This window comes from Lepidochelys olivacea (assembly GCF_965140295.1).
Source record: "Lepidochelys olivacea isolate rLepOli2 genome assembly, chromosome: 1".
NCBI classification, from domain to species: domain Eukaryota; kingdom Metazoa; phylum Chordata; order Testudines; family Cheloniidae; genus Lepidochelys; species Lepidochelys olivacea.
The window spans coordinates 110,098,817-110,117,269 of record NC_140411.1 but is presented as its reverse complement, the minus strand read 5'-3'; the positions used below and the strand labels follow the sequence as shown (position 1 = coordinate 110,117,269).

Here is an 18,453-nt window from a genome sequence, read left to right as displayed (position 1 = left end):
CTTGGTACAGCCCTGCCACATAGCCTGGTTGGAGGACTATAGAATGGGCAGGAAATGAAGCTGTTGAGCTCTCAAAAGATCTTGCGATGGGAACCTGCATTCTGGATTGATAAAAAAAAGGGGCAAGGAGAAGGCAAATGGCCCATCCTCTCTAGTCCTTGGAGATAGTGTCATGAAGACAATGCACATGCACAGTGCCTCTTTTACTCTGCAGCACAGTGGGGTTTCCTCCACATGTCGGTCAGCCAGAGAAACTTGTCTAGAATATACCAATGAGCTACACCCTAGAGGTGTCATTGTTATAATAAAGTCATAGTTATACTTAGGTTGTGAGCTCTTGAGGGCAGGAATTGTTTCTTTATCATGTGTTTGTACAGTATCAAGCATCCTGGGGCTGGGGCCTCTAGGTACCACTGCAATACAAAATGCACTACTGTTGCAGATTACATAACTAAACTATCAATATCCGTAAGAATGTTTTATCACAAACATATCTCTACAGAGCATTTTAATTAATTGAATGATTTATTCTTTTAACTGAGACAATGACACCTCCAGGGCTTGCCTATACCAGCTTTCTGGTACATGTCTGAAGTGACTTAAATCTGAAGCCTGTGTCAGCAGGGTGCAATATATCGTATCCCATTAGTGTATATTTCAGCTGATGGAGCTGTGCATATGAAAATACCAGGCTTAAGTCTCCTCCCGTATGCATTGGTTTTACACCAGTGTAATTCCATTGACTTCAATGGAATTCTTCCTGATTTATTCAGGTGTAAGGGAGAGAAAAATCAGCACTATTCTATTTTATTTAAAAAAATTTCTAGAACTGAATTCTAGATACAATGTCCACGTGTACTCCAGAAAACAGAAATTCTAAAAAGTTAAAGCATTTAAATAAAATAGTGGCCAGAGCCTCAGCTGTTGTAAGTCACTGTGGATCCACTGATGTTAGAGAAGCTGTGCAATTTACACTAGCTGTGGATCTGAGCCAACATTTTTATATACAGCCTCTAAAACTGAAGAGTGTAGTGAACTCCTGAATAGAGCAGATATTTCAATAATTGGCTTCAGAAAACATTTACACAGTTTTAAAGCATTGCAACACACCACAACACTCTCCAAGATATCACAAACTGACCCCCAGGGATCAAAGATGTTATCCACAATGGAAATATATGTCAAACATTGTCAGAAAACTAACAACTGTTATGCAATAGATGTAAAATCTCTTTCACACTAGGTGGAGCTGTATATCTAAAAAGGAAGCCAGGAGTTTCCTAACTATCTACTGCTTACTTTAAGTACACTGAGAGGATTAAGCTATAGTTCTTCCTTCTCTCAAGGGAGTCAAACAATTAATTTAAAAAAATGTTTTTGCTGCTGAATAACATATTGGGAAACCTACTCCTTCAGATGTCATGATTTACCAGTTATATCTCATTGAAATAAATGTACCCTTTACTAAAATTTTGTCGGGACTCAAACTCTAAAAGGGACAAAAGGGGTCAATAAATGATTCTGACATGGGTGCAGATATCAAGCCTACTTAAGTAAAAGGAAAGAGCCCTTAATGTACATATTATTGACAGTTTTCTCTCTTCTAGACTAGCCGTTTTGACAGTAGTTTAAGAGCCGTGGATTTCACACAAGGATTAGTATTCCTTGCTGCCAAATTCCTTAGCATAATCAAGAAGCACAGAGAAACCATTTATTCCTGTATCCATAGACTTATTTGAATATCTTATGGGCATGGTTTCTAACACTGATAGAAGCAGCCATTTTCTGCACACAAATAAAAAGCACGAGAGCTTCCAGATATGACAACATTTTCTTTTAGATATTATTGAGTGTTTCTATGGACAGAGAATCAGCTAGGATTTTTCTCAGTTTTTCCTCTCTCTCCTTTTGGTTTGTGCTCAGAAATTCAAGATGGCACATGGATCACAGACCTCTAAAACATTTGATGAAAATTATCTAAAGGACAACACATTTCAGTATGGTATAAAAGACGTTACAGAACTCACGTTAGCAATGATGGGAACTGTGAATACACTTCCATAGCTCTCTGAAAACATATTCCTAAATGGCAATACAGGCTTTAATTACCAGACCAATTTTCCCCCCTCACTTTTAAAATAACTGGGATTCCCCAAAGAACAAGGACGTCACCTGGTCCATAAAATCAAGTTGATTGCCGTTGGAGAGTCCAGACAATATTCTGATCTTATTTACAAGGTATAACTGAGATCAGAATTTGATACCTATAGTATGTGTAGAATACACTTTGATTTTCAATTAGTGAGTCTAAATATAAAAGTCAAGCATGGAATATTCCAAAGGGTTACTTATACTGTGCAAAACTGGCTCTTTGTGATGTAATTTGGTAAAATGTTAAATGAATATGCATTTCTTATGTACTGTTATGCCCACTTAAAACTTAAAGTTCTAATGTCTGTTGTGTAGGGCATGTTATTTGTCTGGCACATGTTACATGTTATATAGTGCTGTGTACACTTATAGCATTGTGTAAATAATAAATTAGAATGTATCGGTTAGAATAAACTCTGTATTGATGATATGCTCTGTCATTTTCCAGGATAAAACATGTATTTTTCTATAATCTGAAGATGTCAGTTCCATATGTTAAAAGCAGTGTGCTAGAGACAAAATCTGATTTTTGTGCTAAATACTCACTTTTTCCCCAGCAGCTCCTGGGATGCCATTGATACCAGGTAATCCCTATGAAAGTACAACATCATTTGCAGAATAAAGTGAAACCCTTTTAAAAACTTTTTAAAAAACTGACCATAACAAGAAGAATTTATAGACTCATTTTCTAATAAGTAGATGCACGGTACAAACAGAACAGGCTAATCTCTTTCTTTCTTTCTTTCTTTCTTTCTTTCTTTCTTTCTTTCTTTCTTTCTTTCTTTCTTTCTTTCTTTCTTTCTTTCTTTCTTTCTTTCCAAGATGTTGTAAAACCACCATAAGAATGTTATGATTTCTGAGTGTTTTTAGAAATATTTATATTGCCTATGCTTTCCACCATATTTGTTCATTTCAGAAACAGTACAGCGAGGACAAATGATATGGAGCAGCACCAACTGTGTGCTACAAGATCTTTGCACCCAAACAGGTTTATGTTTTCTATTGGGGTGTAGATGAATAAAAACAATAAGAGTGACAGTCAGTATTCCCTTACCCATTAATTTGGCTTTGTGAGGATAAGAAGGGGATGGAGAAATGGAATCCACCCCTGAAACCAGCAAACAGGTCATAGAGTTTCAGCACAGACTTTTATAGTTGCTATAGGATGCAGTATTGGCTATAGACCCCAATATGGAGGGGGTCCAAGTCACTTCATATGCATGTGTGGAGCCAGTGGCTTCTCCCTTTGCCTGTCTCAGTGGCCTCTCCCTCTCCAGTCCCACTAGGCACAGATAGGTTGCACAACCACTCCCACACATAGCTTCTTCACCTCTGACTTGATCTGACGGCCATATAACACGTGTTAGATGGCTCTCTGCCCTGGGGTGAATTTCATCTTTAATGAACCACTTACCCTTAGTCCTGGAAAACCTATTATTCCTTCTTCTCCATCTTCTGCTGAATATGCGGGTAAACCCTAGGAAACATTGCAGATGCACTTACATAGACCGTTATGTTTACAGACTGTATATATGAATGTATCTATGAAGAGAAGAGCACTACACTGCATGCAAAGGCTGATAATAAGCACAAGTGAAAACACCATGGCCTGTGTAAACATCAGACCTGAACCTGTAGTTCATACAAGAGCTAAAATTTCCTTAGTTTTGTCTGTTTGCATAATCAGAGTGCTAGGATCAGGCCCTTAGAGAGATGAATCCACCGCCCCATAGCCTTTAAAAAAAACAACTACTTTTGTAGTTGCTACTCTGAAGAAAACCCAAAGCAACTGTTTTTAACTGTATAACCAGTTAGTTATCTCAGATCTCATCCAAATCCTAGTTTCAAATAGATATTGAGAAAACACAGATACTCCACCATCCAAGTTTAATAAAAATGAGATAGGCATAGGCCTTCTTCACTTCGCTACAGGCATAAATCCAAAGTAATTCTACTGAAGTCAATGAAATTATACCTGTGTAAAACAAGTGTGAAAGCAGATTAGGATTTATAGAGCGTGTAATCGACTGTATACTAAAGGCAACACAGCTCAAATTGCAACCTTCCCCAGGGGTGTCACATACCAGTTGAACAGGAGGGTTGAGAGAATAGAGCCTTACAGAACCCCCTTATGGGAGATCCTCTGGGCTAGTGATTAATTGCTCAAAACTACTCTTTACAACTGCTCAGAAAGTAGGAATGGAGCTAACCAAGAGCAAAACCATCCAGCTAGTCCAGGTTCTGCAGATGAGTTAACAAAACCTCACAGTCTATGGTGTCAAAGATTGCTGACAGCTCTAAATTAAAGGACAAACCACCTGACTATTGTCCACTTGACTACTGAATTCATCAACCAATGAAACCAAAGCTGTACCTATGCTATACCCAGGCTGGAGGGCAGACTGGAAGGGATCAAGAAAATTGCCGTATGTTTAATGGGATTTTAAGGAACGCTATGTACACCAGACATAGTAACATTTAACCTTCAAATTAAAAAATTGGTTGTAAGAAAGGATCTCATTTTAGTTAGCCCATAAAACTTATTGCAATGGGCGTTCCATCCTAAATATCATAGAATCGTAGGCCTGGAAGGGACCTCAATAGGTCATTTAGTCCAGTCCCCTGCACTCAAGGCAGGACTAAGTAATAACTAGACCATCCCTGAAAGGTGTTTGTCTAACCTGCTGTTAAAAATCTCCAGCAATGGATATTCCATAACGCCCCCTAGGAAATTTATTCCAGTGCTTAACCACCGTCACAGTTAGGAAGTTTTTCCTAATGTCCAACCTCAACCTCCCTTGCTGGACTTTAAGCCCATTCCTTCTTGTCCTATTCTCAGAGGTTAAGGAGAACAATTTTACCCTCCTCCTTGTAACAACCTTTTATGTACTTGAAAACTGTTATGTCCCTGCTCAGTCTTTTCTTCTCAGACTAAACAAACCCAAGTTTTTCAATCTTTCCTCATAGGTCATGTTTTCTAGACCTTTAATCATTTTTGTTGCTCTTCTTTGAACTTTCTCCAATTTGCCCATATCTTTCCTGAAATGTGCTGCCCAGAACTGGACACAATACTCCAGCTGAGGCCTAATCAGGGCCATATCGTGGCACGATATGGCCTGCCATGACTCATCAAAGGGGTATGAAGAGAAAAGTTGATACATCCTGTTAAGTTGTTTTATTTCTATCCCATACCATTTCAAAGGTAGAATGTACCAATATTAACCACAGTGCTCGACTTATTTGTCTTTGGTTTTCTTCAATTGACTTACCTGAGTTCCAGGTTCTCCTGTTTCTCCTTTTATTCCCTTTTCACCCTAACAATGAAAAAAAAGAGGAAAGATTACAACCGTTCAAGTATGTTGTGCTTTCCCAAATGCATCAAGTTTTGTAACATGAAACAGCAGGTATTTACCAAGAGAAAAAACATTACTATTGAGTTCTGGTCAATAATATACTTGTCTTATAAAATGCGTGAGTCATAAGTAGTTTTAGTGTTTTTTATTTGATAATTTGTTGGGAAATGCTTTTTGATGTATTTTTTTTCTAAAAGAGATACGTTTCTCCATACTGCTCAGATTGAAAAAATATGCAAGTATCCCCACCTCACAGTACAAGGCTTAAATCAGACTTGTTTATGAGGAGATCAGATTCTGTGGTTATGAGCGCCACAGAAATGCCTGCAAATAAATAGAAATATTCCCAACTCTATCCACTCCAGAGATGAGCTTAGTTTAGACTTTCTCTCTTCCTTCGCCTTATTTGAACTGTGATCAGCCTCCTCCACCTCCTTTTATTTTATTTTTTTCCCTGAGAGCTAAAAGTTATTTTGACATCACATTTTCTTTCCCAACACCATTCACTGTGTTTCCTAAGGCAGTCCAGGGAATGTGATGTGTAACACTTGTTATAAACCCGTCTTCAGCACGGATGAGCTACTTCCCAGGAGCAGGCCATTTGCTCATCACTTTGCACGAGGAAATAAATCATCCAGTGGAACAGTGGCTACGCCACAACCCATTCTACGTTGCTCAGGACTTAACTGCCCCCTGCTGCGTTCCTCCAGGAAAAGGCAGAATGCAGTGCGGAGAGTGGGTGATTCAAAGACCCAGCAAAGATACTTCACATGCTATTCTTCCACTTGATATTATCGATCTCACAGACTATGAGTAACTGCCATGGTGCAGTTACTTCTGCTACGGATGATGGTATTGCAGGGTAAGACCCAAGGAGCTTCTTATGCCAACTGGCAGAGGGCACAGAAGATGCATAAGAGTTATAGGGATCCCCTGGGCGTGTTATTTACATTCTAGTTCACCAAAGAGTGTCATGTAAGGTTTCTACTGAAAGCCTGTGTCACACAGGTCAGAAGTCTATTAGCATACTGAGTCAAATGATAATGAAGAGATTGAAGGGATTTCAGAATGAAAATTAACAGGAAGAGATAAACAGTGGGGAATTGTGGAAAAATTCTATTTTATAAGTGAAGAACAAAAAATTGGTCTGATATATGAGGAGTGCAGAAAGATGCCCTGGTTCCTTCATCAGAGGGAGACAAGTTGCCAGAGGGCTTGATCTTATGAAAGGAGGGTCTCAGCCATCATGGTTGAAAAATGCTGCAGGAAGCACTTTAGGGTAAGCGGTATCTTATTAAACAAGAGGGCATTTTGTTAGTGGAGTTTAGGCTTTAGAATGCATGTTATGATTTTATTTTACACGTAACCCTTTCTTTCCAATATTTCTGTTTGCTATCATATGTATAGTCTTCGGTAAATAAACTTGTAGCTGCATTTTCTATAAAGAAATCTAAGTGCAGTGTTGTTTTCAGGGGAGCTATGTTCTAAGGTGAAACTGGTAAGCTGTGGTGTACTGTTCCTTTCGGAACAGCAGGTCTGGCAATTCTGTGAATGTCCGGAAGATCCGGGGCTGGATGCTTGGAGGACTGAGGGATGGCAGAGCCTTTGGACTGAGAGGGGAGTGTGTGTGTTGCCTGTGGCTGGGAGCGTCAGGGGGCTGACCCCTGGCAGGTACGGACAATGCTCCCTCATGCTAAGGGCAGTGGTGCGAGGTGTCTCACAAACATGGGTGCCCCCAGGAAGAGTCCTAGGGCTGTTTAAAAGAGGCCACCCAGGTCAGAGTTAGAGGGAGAGCTGCCCTAAGCAGGGGATGGAATCATTTTATCAGTTATGGGACTGCAGAGTGGTTACTAATTTAATGAGTTTGGCAGGGGGTCTAGCCATGGGGTGTTGAAGTTTCAAACAAATATCTATATACTACTTAGTCCTTCAGCCCAGGGTGGAGAAACAGTGCCTGAGCCCAGGGTGGAGAAACAGTGCCTGAGCCACCTGACCTCTACTAGTCTCAGATTTGGGACAAAAAACAAAAACAAAACAGATTAGAGGTTGGTGATTGATGCAAAAGGCACCAAATTCAGGGGAGGGCACATCTTCCCTGCGTGCAAAGAGCCATTTATGTGAATAGGCTGTGTCATAAATATAAAGGGAAGGGTAAACCCTTTTGAAATCCCTCCTGGCCAGGGGAAAGCTCCTCTCACCTGTAAAGGGTTAAGAAGCTAAAGGTAACCTCGCTGGCACCTGACCAAAATGACCAATGAGGAGACAAGATACTTTCAAAAGCTGGGAGGAGGGAGAGAAACAAAGGGTCTGTGTGTCTGTCTTTAGTCTGCCTTTGTCGGGGATAGACCAGGAATGGAGTCTTAAAACTTTTAGTAAGTAATCTAGCTAGGTACGTGTTAGATTATGATTTCTTTAAATGGCTGAGAAAAGAACTGTGCTGAATAGAATAACTATTTCTGTCTGTGTATCTTTTTTGTAACTTAAGGTTTTGCCTAGAGGGGTTCTCTATGTTTTGAATCTAATTACCCTGTAAGGTATCTACCATCCTGATTTTACAGGGGGGATTTCTTTATTTCTATTTACTTCTATTTTTATTAAAAGTCTTCTTGTAAGAAAACTGAATGCTTTTTCATTGTTCTCAGATCCAAGGGTTTGGGTCTGTGGTCACCTATGCAAATTGGTGAGGCTTTTTATCCAACATTTCCCAGGAAAGGGGGGGTGCAAATGTTGGGAGGATTGTTCATTGTTCTTAAGATCCAAGGGTCTGGGTCTGTAGTCACCTAGGCAAATTGGTGAGGCTTTTTACCAAACCTTGCCCAGGAAGTGGGGTGCAAGGTTTTGGGAAGTATTTTGGGGGGAAAGACGCGTCCAAACAGCTCTTCCCCAGTAACCAGTATTAGTCTGGTGGTGGTAGCCGCCAATCCAAGGACAAAGGGTGGAATATTTTGTACCTTGGGGAAGTTTTGTCCTAAGCTGGTAAAGATAAGCTTAGGAGGTTTTTCATGCAGGTCCCCACATCTGTACCCTAGAGTTCAGAGTATGGGAGGAACCTTGACAGGCTGTGTCTTACTACAGGGGGTTTTCTGTGTGCAGAGGGGTAGGCCCTGACAGTCACTCTAAGGACAGGATCATGCCTACATTTTATGGATACATACAGTAACGCAAATTCTCTCCTTCAGGATATTTACCCATATGTTTCTGTGAAAACACGACAATATCACTGACTGTTGGACAAATCATCAATATGAATGCTTTCTATATAGAATTTTGTGATAATAAATGAGAAAATATTAGTGACATTAAGTAGTACAGAGTTAGGATTTGCTTGAAGAAAAGGAACAAGTTTGTCTAGGCACTTCAAGGGAAACATAGTAAGTATGACTGTGAGCGATTTTAGCTCTAATACTCATAAGTCTTTCATCCCAAAAGGAATGGCAATCTTGAGTAGCAAAGGCATTTGACTTTGTGTTTGTATGGTAATCTATTGCACGTTCTCTCTCTCTCTTTTCCCTAAATTCACTATTATGTTGCAATCCCTCCACCCCCCCAAAATCCCCACTCTTGAATAAGTACTTAGCTTTGTTTATCTGAATTCAATTCAATACCCCGTATGCTTTTACACAATGTTTTTAATTACCTTGTATTGTTCTGCTAAGATTGTGTCTGGGGAAACTATCAGCTCCCTCGTAGATGGAAGACCAGGAGGGCCCTGTGGACCTATTTCACCCTGTAGGAAAACCACAGAAATATGTTTAGCAGCAGCTAAAATAACTCTTTAAATTGTAGACCTGCATTGGGTGCACAATTTGCTACTAAAATTTAGGACTAGATCCTAAACTGGAACCAATCGGACCAACATGGACTTACACCAGCTAAAAGTTTAGCTGTAAAAGTCTAAGGCTATGTCTACACTACAGCCTATGCTGGCAAAACTTATGTTGCTCAGGGGTGTGAACATTCTACCCCTCCTGAGTGACATAAATTACACCGACATAAGTGTTCGTGTGCACACCTTCTCCTACCCACATCGCTTATGCTGCTTTCAGAGGTCGGGTTTTTTTATGCCAATGGGAGGGCTCTCTCCGTTGGGCATAGAACATCTTCACCAGATGCACTACAATGCACTACAGCTGTGCCACCGCAGTGCTATACGTATAGATGTACCCTAAACAAGGTTATGGCAAGAAAAGAATTAGATTCATACTAAACTAAGAGGTGACAACATTTTCCATTATACTAAATGCTTCTAGAACAAAGTTAAGATTCTTCTTTCACTCTGATCTAACTCCATTGATTTCAATAGAGTTTCGTCTGATTTGTACTGGTAGGAGAGCACAGCAGACCTAGACATGTAAAAGACTATTTGGCTACAACATTTACTATTGTGCTTATCATCACTTCAAAGTGAATGAATTTTTACTATAGTATATCACCACAAAATAATATTAGACAGTAATATAAACAAGCTCTTTTATAAAGTGTAAGCGTCACCAATTTATCTTGTCATACCCATACTAATTCACTGGTTTTCCTTTACCTTTTCACCTTTTTCTCCATAAAAACCAAGGCCCCTGTTGCCCTGCAAAGACATTAAGTCAGCATAATATAATTATACAATACTTCTACAGAACAGCTTTAAATGAAAGGAGCTCCAGAAGTACTTAACCAAAGGAGTGTTTCAGGGTAGAGATTCTTAGGACATCATTGCAGAATTGTGATCACATAACAGTCTAGCTCTAACTCAATAAATCATTTTGGTTTAGCATTTAGAAAGACGGCTGCAATTAAAATCTCATGTTGACAGCACTTCTCCAGTGTTTCCTCTGACAGGCATTAAGTCTGTCTTTTCTCTGAGTAAAAATGTGAAAAGACTGCACTTTACATCTGTGGGGGCTTTTTAATAAAACTACATGTTAAATAAAATTACCTAAGTACACTGCATATTGGAACTAGGAACTCATGTATTTTCTCAGATAAAATATAATCTGAGATATATGGACAGATTCTTTGATCTGGGGAGACTGCTGTGCTCACACCAGCAGTGTAATCTGGCTCTAAAGCAGGTTTAACCACCCCAGAGAAGATTTCCCCAGCGAAAGGTTGATTTAAAGGGTATGTCTACAAACCTTTTTGAAGTGAGTGGGAATGAGTCTCCCAGATCAAGCTAGTTGGTCCACACTAGTGCTTTAAAAATAGCTGCATAGACAATGCTTTGAAGGTGCACTGGGGCTGGAACTCAGGTTTTGAAACCACCCTTCTCCCTGGGTTTCACAACTCACAACATTTTCAGTTTACTAGGTATGTCTGTGATCACTATAGTCTGCAGACCTGAAGAAGAGCTCCGTGTAGCTTGAAAACTTGTCTCTCTCACCAACAGAAGTTGGTCCAATAAAAATATTACCTCACCCACCTCTTCTCTCTATAATAATTAAAGGCCTAACTGAGCACATCAACTGAGGTCAGTGATATCTGTCCATTGACTTGGCTCAGACCCTATGAACCCAAAATGAAATATATAAGGACAGCTCTTCAGAGAAAGAGACTTACTGGTGGTCCTGGGGGTCCCGGTGGCCCGGGTGGTCCCTGTACAAATACAATTGCAGAGAGTAAATTACCTCTTATTAGTGCCTTTTCTATTAATACTGTTTTGAGAACATCAAACACTTTACATGTGAAACATAAGGATACATTCAGAATGTACTGCATTCATTTAGCATTCAGACAGTCAACAATACTTAATATATTAACTACCTTTATTGTACCGTATGATATTGAAACATGCTAGCTTAGCGCATTTGATCATCCTCCTGGCCCTAATGGGATACGAGGCTGCTAATTACCTGGAGCCAGTGGAGTTACTTCTGTAGCTCAGTAGGAACTTGTGGTTTTCACAAGACAATATAATTGCGATAATACAGGCGGTACATGCTGAAAGTTCTTGATTCTTTTTTGCAATGCTGATCCCTGGAGAATTAGCGTAACATACTGCCTTTCACTGTCAAAATGTAATGCCCTCGTTGGTTTTAACAACACCTAGTTGTCATACTTAAACCTGTTAGCTACTGTACAACGACTAGCTCCGAGTGTACAAAAAATTAGGCCCTGTTAGCATGGTACTTCTGTCAGGATAATTTCATAGAGTACATATTTTAAAAATACTTACTGGTCTCCCTGGATTTCCTGTTGGACCAATTAAACCCACAACACCGAGAGCACCTTGAGGTCCCTAGAAATACCAGAAATGACTTTAAAAAATGAAACAAACCAATAATGGATGTTGTTTTGGTAGCTGCTATTATTAACATATTGATAAATCATCACATTTGGTGAACAGCAACTTACTGGAAAGCCCAACAATCCCGGCTCACCAGGCTCTCCCTAAAGAAGACAAAAATAGTTAAAGACACAGTAAGTACTGTGTACGACACTAAACAATACATCTTCTAGCTCAGGGATTTTTAAAAAGCCATTCCTTCAGTCATATCAATTATTTTAAATAATCAGACCGCAGCATAAAAACATGACACAAAAAGTTTAAAGATAAATTCAATATAAATATTGATATAGAAAATCAGTTCAATTTTATTACATGTTAATTGTATACTTTCTATGTACAGTACAGTTATATATATTATGGCTGGGATTTTCAAAAGGTGGCTAAGGGAGTTGAAATGAAATGGGAATTGAATGCCTAACTTCCTTTGGAAATCCCAGTTTATAAATTTAGATGATGTCTAACCAGGATATGTATGTATCCTGAATTGAAAGAAACTAGTTAAATGCGGATTCTCTCAATACATTGCATTTAGAATTACAGTACCAAATGATTGTTTCTTTGAACATTTCCATCTTTAGAAACCACATTTTTGACTGTAGAACATGTTGAAATATATTTGGAAGTGTGATCCAAAAACCTTCTGGGACAACAGTTCACATACCCTTCCTCATTTTGTACAGTTCCTTACTACACAAATATCTCCACTGAAGTTAGTGGGACGATTTATGGAGCAAGGTAAACCTAAAAGGTGTATGGCTGTCATTATCTAACTGTTGGATATCAGATACTCGAAATGAACTAATACAAATGATTAATTATTAGCACTATTATTAGATTTCAGAATTATTCTAGAAGGAAAAGAATACTCTCTGATTGAAAAATACAAGATACCTATTAACATATTATCAAAAATAATTTCCAGCACACCCATAGTCAACATGTAGCTGGAGGTTCTTTGTTATGAAGAAATTGGAAAGGTCCCACTTTCCTGGAAGTCAGCTAGGGTTCATAATACTCAGGAGAGTGAAAAGTAACAGCCCTGTTGCAAAATGCATGTAGAAAAATCAGAAACTTGGCTTAAAGATGGAAAAAAACCCACCCCTCTACCAAATCCAAGAGATGCTGCACATGAGAGCTCATCAATTCACAAGTGATAGATACATACCCTGAATTTGCTTGCTAGTTCAGGAGTCATTACAAAAGGTTCCCCCTTCTGACCTTTTGGTCCCTGGATTCCCTAAATTGATAAGACAAAAAGAAAAAGACTTGTCACATCTATGACTATTTATATATTTGCAGTGATGAGCTGCCAAAATCTTAACTGGTTCCCTATAAAAAGTTCTGATTTAAGGGATGTGCCCCAGTATGTATTTTTTCTACCAACAGGGTTACCATACGTCCGTATTTTCCGTATTTTTAAATTTTAAAAATTCCTCCCGGACGGTGATTTAAGAACCAAAAAGCCGGACCTGTCCAGGAAAATACGGATGTATGTTAAGCCTGCCTAAAGTTCTTTTTTAAAAAGATGGGCCTGAACTAGAAATGAGCTCCGTTTCACATGTGTGGGTCCCTGCCACTCTCTCTGGGGGTGTGCTAGGGTGACCAGATGTCCCAATTTTATAGGGACAGTCCCGACTTTGCGGTCTTTTTCTTATATAGGCTCCTATTACCCCCCACCCCCTGTCCTGATTTTTCACACTTGCTGTCTGGTCACCCTAGGATGTGCAGATGTGGGTCCCACCTGCTCCCTGCCCCCCTCATTGAAGCAGGTGTGCAGGGTTACTGCCCTGGGAACTGCAGGGCACCAGTGGACGTGGGGCCAGCTGCAGACAGGGGCTTGGGGCAGGGCTAGCTGGAGGCAGGGGGTGCAGGGCTGGCTGCGGGCAGGGCAGGGGGTGTGGAGCTGGTTGGAGACAGGAGGGTGTGGGGTTGGCTGGAGGCAGGGGGTGCAGGGCTGGCTGCGGGCAGGGCAGGGGGTGTGGGGCTGGTTGGAGACAGGGCAGGGGCTGACTGGAGGTAGAGACTGGCTGCGGGCAGGGCAGGGGGTGCGGCAGGGGCTGGCTGCGGGCAGGGCAGGGGGTGAGGCAGGGGCTGACTGCGGGCAGGGCAGGGGGTGCGGCAGGGGCTGTTGCAGGCAGGGCAGAGGGTGCAGGGGTGGCTGGAGATGGGCTGGCTGCGGGCAGGGCAGGGGGTGGACTGCGGGCAGGGCAGGGGGTGCAGCAGGGGCTGTTGCAGGCAGGGCAGAGGGTGCAGGGGTGGCTGGAGATGGGCTGGCTGCGGGCAGGGCAGGGGGTGGACTGTGGGCAGGGCAGGGGGTGCAGCAGGGGCTGGTGCGGGCAGGGCAGAAGGTGCAGGGGTGGCTGGAGATGGTCTGGCTGCGGACAGGGCAGGGCAGCGGGTGCATGCGGCAGGGGTTGGCTGGATACAGGGCAGGGGGTGCGGCAGAGGCTGGCTGCAGGCAGGGGGTGCAGGGCTGGCTGTAGACAGGGCAGCGGGTGCGTGTGGCAGGGGCTGGCTGCAGGCAGGGCAGGGCAGGGGGTGCAGGGCTGGCTGCAGGCAGGGGGTGCGGGGGTGGCTGGAGGCAGGGCAGGGGGTGGCTGGAGACGGGGGCTGGCTGCAGGCAGGGGGTGCAGGGCTGGCTGCAGGCAGGGCACCACATGGCTCCCGCAGCACCCCCGGCGGTTGGAGGAGGAATTACATCACTTTCCGTCCGGAGCCCATCAAGGCCCCAGCGCCCCCTGCAGGGAAACGGGTTAACAACCGGTTCTAAAACTGCTTCAAAATTTAACAACCGGTTCGCGCGAACCGGTGCGAACTGCTTCCAGCTCACCACTGCATATTTGAAGTTGTGAAATATATCCAACAGCAATTTCATATGCATATACACACTACAGTGTGTGAACAGTGACCATGCCTAATGGTGGAAATTCATGTTACATGTAAAAAGAGGAAATCATCAGGATCATATGGGTGAATTGTGCAGGAAGCAGGCAAAGAAATTTGCCCTTAATTAAGAATTAGGTTGTGGGACCTCAGCATAGTCCAGTCTATTGGCTGGAATAATGACTGTGGTCCCGCCATGCTGCTTATGTGGGTTCGTAAAGCCACTAGATCTAAATAATGAACTTTTTTTGTGAAAAAAAGTTGTGAAAAATTTTCCTCAAAATTTTGATTTATTGTGATGAATGATACTCTTTAGTGGATAGAGTATAGAAGCCACCCTGTGGTTCCCTCAAACCACTTCACTGTGGGACTTATATGCTGGAGAGGGTTTTGAGTAGACCCTCCAGACCTTTGTGAATTTCATAGTTTTTCATTACTAACTTCTGTGGCAAAACCATATGGGTGTTGTGTTAGGTCATCCCCTGTAAGTGGAGTGTTTTGTGGATAAACAGAGGGTCAAAAACCAAAAGCACTACTAAAAGTCATTAGAAAAAATAGTTAAAACATGAGATAAACAGAGTGGATAGGGAGTCCCGCTTAAGATTTTTCCATTTCAGTCCTGAAAATACTAGACTTAAATTAATCAAAATAATCAATTTAAGTTCATTCATTCAGCTACTTACAAAGAAACCAGGTTGACCACTGGGCCCCTGACTTCCTTGTTCACCAGCATCACCTCTGGTCCCATTGCAGCCATCGTGACCTGGTTTCCCCCTTGATCCTGGCTGACCAGGATGACCCTGTAGAGAATAAAAAATGTGTTTATCTATCCATCTGTTCCTAATTTTCATTTTCCAGTGCTTATATAGTTTTTAAACATTCTCATAATCAGCCCAAGGCTTAGATCCATGGGAAACTACAATTTTCAAAGAAAGAAACACAGACAGTGCTTTTTTTTATATAGCTGCAGCTTGAACCAGATGCCCCAGACAGCATGAAAAAAGTCAAAGGCAAAGGAAAGGGTAAGAAAGCTATGCTCAATGCACTTTCTGTTAAACAGAGAGCTAAACCAACTAAGGGCTCTTATACAGGGAGAATCAGGGCTGGGATTATTGCAGAAATCAGTATCTCGGCGTAAAAGTCTGGGAAGAAGGGTTTCTTGCTGGCTTTGAACAGCTTCCCTTCTAGGAGGAAAAAAAACATAGCAATGGTTTTGGAACAGGGCTGGGTGTCATGATGCAGCTGTGACATACACATGGAGAGAGAAAAATAAGCAGCTCAAGCCAAAGGGGTATGTGACATTGTGGAAGTACCACTATCAGCCTCTTGGGATATTGGAAGGGAGAGAAAAGCTGGTCGTTTTTCAGCTCTCCCTTAAACTGGATGTACTCCACTGTGATTCCATTAATTTCACTGCCGTTACTTACTCCTGATTTTCATCAATGTCAAAGAGAATCAGAGCAATCATGTACTTGCTTTGAGCTGCTCTCTACTCTATGAAAGACTGCAACCAGAAAGATAGGAGCTAAGTATGCTCAGAACCCCATCTTTCTTCTCCCTTCTCCACCAGCTGGAGCTGTGCTTTCCTTTCTACTCCTGTTCCCTCATCTGAGCAGAAAGAAAACTCCTAATTTCTTGCCTGCCCCCACTAAGCACCAGTATTCTCCCACTATTCATCGGCCTCATGATCCTCACCTCCCTCTTCTTGGCCATCAGCCTCATATCTCTGCACTGAGCCACTCTTGGGTTCACATCAGTTCCTATTTACTTCCAGATAGTCACCATTGGTTCCTGGCCTGAGACAGCTGGCTGGGAAACAACAGCAGGGGAAGGCAGGATACATTGAGATTGCAGGTTGGAGGAAAGAGGTGGAGCTATCTAAGACTCACTGCAGGCAAGTGTCCCAATACAGCCCAATTTTCTTGTAGCCAGAACACCACCCTCCTCTCGCACGGACATCAGCTGTGTGTATGCAAACCCCACTGAAGTCAGTGAAAGTTGTATGCATGGACTCATAAGGACCCTTGGCTGCAGTGCTTCCGCTGTGGAAGGGAAGGAGCCTTTCATCTTTGGTTTTCAGAGAGAAGAGGAAGAAAGAGTGTGAGTGAGAGAGAGAATCTTCTAAAACCAGATTTGGAACATTGCTGGAAGCAAAGAGGGTTAGAGGAGAGTGGATGTGGATGTGCATGTGTGGGTGGTAGAGAAAGTCCCTGATGTCAGAGAGCACTGCAAAGGAAGTCCTGGGAAATCTGTCCAGGGATTCCTGTGACTCAGATTTCTTTGCTTATTATTTTATGCCACAAGATGTAAAGTAGGGTAAGCTGCACTTTGAACTCTTTCCCATGAATGGACTATGGTTTTCATTTTAGGACTTTTCAATGGGTTTGTTACACAGACAGTGAGAATTTATTCAAAGTTCTACAGTACTGAAATACCTATGAAAGCTTTTAAGATCATGTCACTCACAACATATAACAAATAAAATTAACCTCTTGGCCCCCTTATAACCACTGACATTTTCAAAGCACTTTACAAGCATGAAATAATGAAGGACAGGATTTTGTCCCCCTCCACTGCATGATGAGGGGAGACTAAGTACATGGATCACAGCTCTCTCGTGCAGAAGAGCATGCTTAGCTCAGCAACCCCTATAGACACGCTACAGACGTCCTCCTTTTCAGCCCTTTTTGTGGGTTTCTCTATGATGGGCAGCAACTGAATCCTAATTATCTGTGATGATGATAGACAAGGCAGAGTTTTCTTCTCAGTTATATGTCTGCAACTGCATTCATTTTAACAAGTCTCACTGACTTGAGTTGGGTTGCCTGCATGTAACCGAGGACAGAATTTGATATATGGGTTTTAATTCAGTGGGGTAGTTTCAGTCCAGGCAAAAATGTTTACAGTGAATGGTAAACAACTCTCAGTAATCCTTGATATCTAATGTATGAAGTGAGTGACTACTTACAGGAACACCATCTGCACCAGGGAAACCAGTTACTCCTCTTAGCCCCTAAAATGAGACAACACAATTAAAGCAAGAATTATCCCACTATTTTCTTCTTTAGGTGTTAGATGAAATATGTGAAGCTTTGAAATTACCACTTCTCCTTTTGGTCCAGTTACTCCAGGTTGCCCTCTTTCACCTTTGTGACCTTTGTGACCTTCTAAACCTGGGATACCCATTAATCCCGGTGGTCCAGGGAATCCCTGAGGTCCAAGTAGTCCTGGTTGACCCTGAGAAAAGCAATAAAAGCATTTCTTTAGGAATGATTGTAATACACAGGGATCACCAATTCATCTCTATTATAATGGAATCTTCCCATCCTCTTAAACAGATGAAAAAAAACACTCAACTCTTCTTACTCTGGTAGGCTGGGTTCTTTGGTGAACATCATGTGACAGCAACACACATAGAAATATACAACAGGGGACTGTATTGTGTATGACAAAGCAAATGCTTTAAAACAAAACAGCACTCATCCTAGAATATTCACTGTTATGCTATGAAAAGAATGTTATCTGCAGAATAAACAGAGCTGGTTTCTGTTGAACAAGGCCCAAAGCAGATCCAATTACAGTGCACTCCAAGTAACTGAGATGTACTTAATTGTGAAATCCACTTAATTGGGATGTTTCTCCCAAATTGAGCCAGATACTTAACAGCAGGAATTTCTGTTTCTTTGGGATGGTAATTCCCCTTAATTATGATGCCTGAAGATGATTAGATGGGATTCACATAGGAATAGGTACTCAGCTAAGGAATGGTAATCACATAGGTTGAAGAGT

At 41.7% G+C, this 18,453-nt stretch overlaps 1 protein-coding gene across 2 annotated transcripts in view; it reads right to left on the bottom strand.

Annotated features, from left to right (window-relative positions):
- The window catches only part of COL4A2 (collagen type IV alpha 2 chain), a 246,015-nt gene that overhangs the window by 74,674 nt on the left and 152,888 nt on the right, over window positions 1-18,453 (bottom strand). For both annotated transcript variants that reach the window (XM_084610484.1, XM_084610485.1), the window contains exons 5-16: window positions 17,767-17,901; window positions 17,633-17,677; window positions 15,348-15,464; window positions 12,947-13,018; window positions 11,847-11,882; window positions 11,668-11,730; window positions 11,052-11,087; window positions 10,042-10,083; window positions 9,142-9,231; window positions 5,421-5,465; window positions 3,566-3,628; window positions 2,698-2,742 (exon numbers count right to left, since the gene is read on the bottom strand). In XM_084610484.1, coding sequence (XP_084466610.1) covers window positions 2,698-2,742; window positions 3,566-3,628; window positions 5,421-5,465; window positions 9,142-9,231; window positions 10,042-10,083; window positions 11,052-11,087; window positions 11,668-11,730; window positions 11,847-11,882; window positions 12,947-13,018; window positions 15,348-15,464; window positions 17,633-17,677; window positions 17,767-17,901 — 789 coding nt within the window. The remainder of the gene's footprint in view (window positions 1-2,697; window positions 2,743-3,565; window positions 3,629-5,420; window positions 5,466-9,141; window positions 9,232-10,041; window positions 10,084-11,051; window positions 11,088-11,667; window positions 11,731-11,846; window positions 11,883-12,946; window positions 13,019-15,347; window positions 15,465-17,632; window positions 17,678-17,766; window positions 17,902-18,453) is intronic.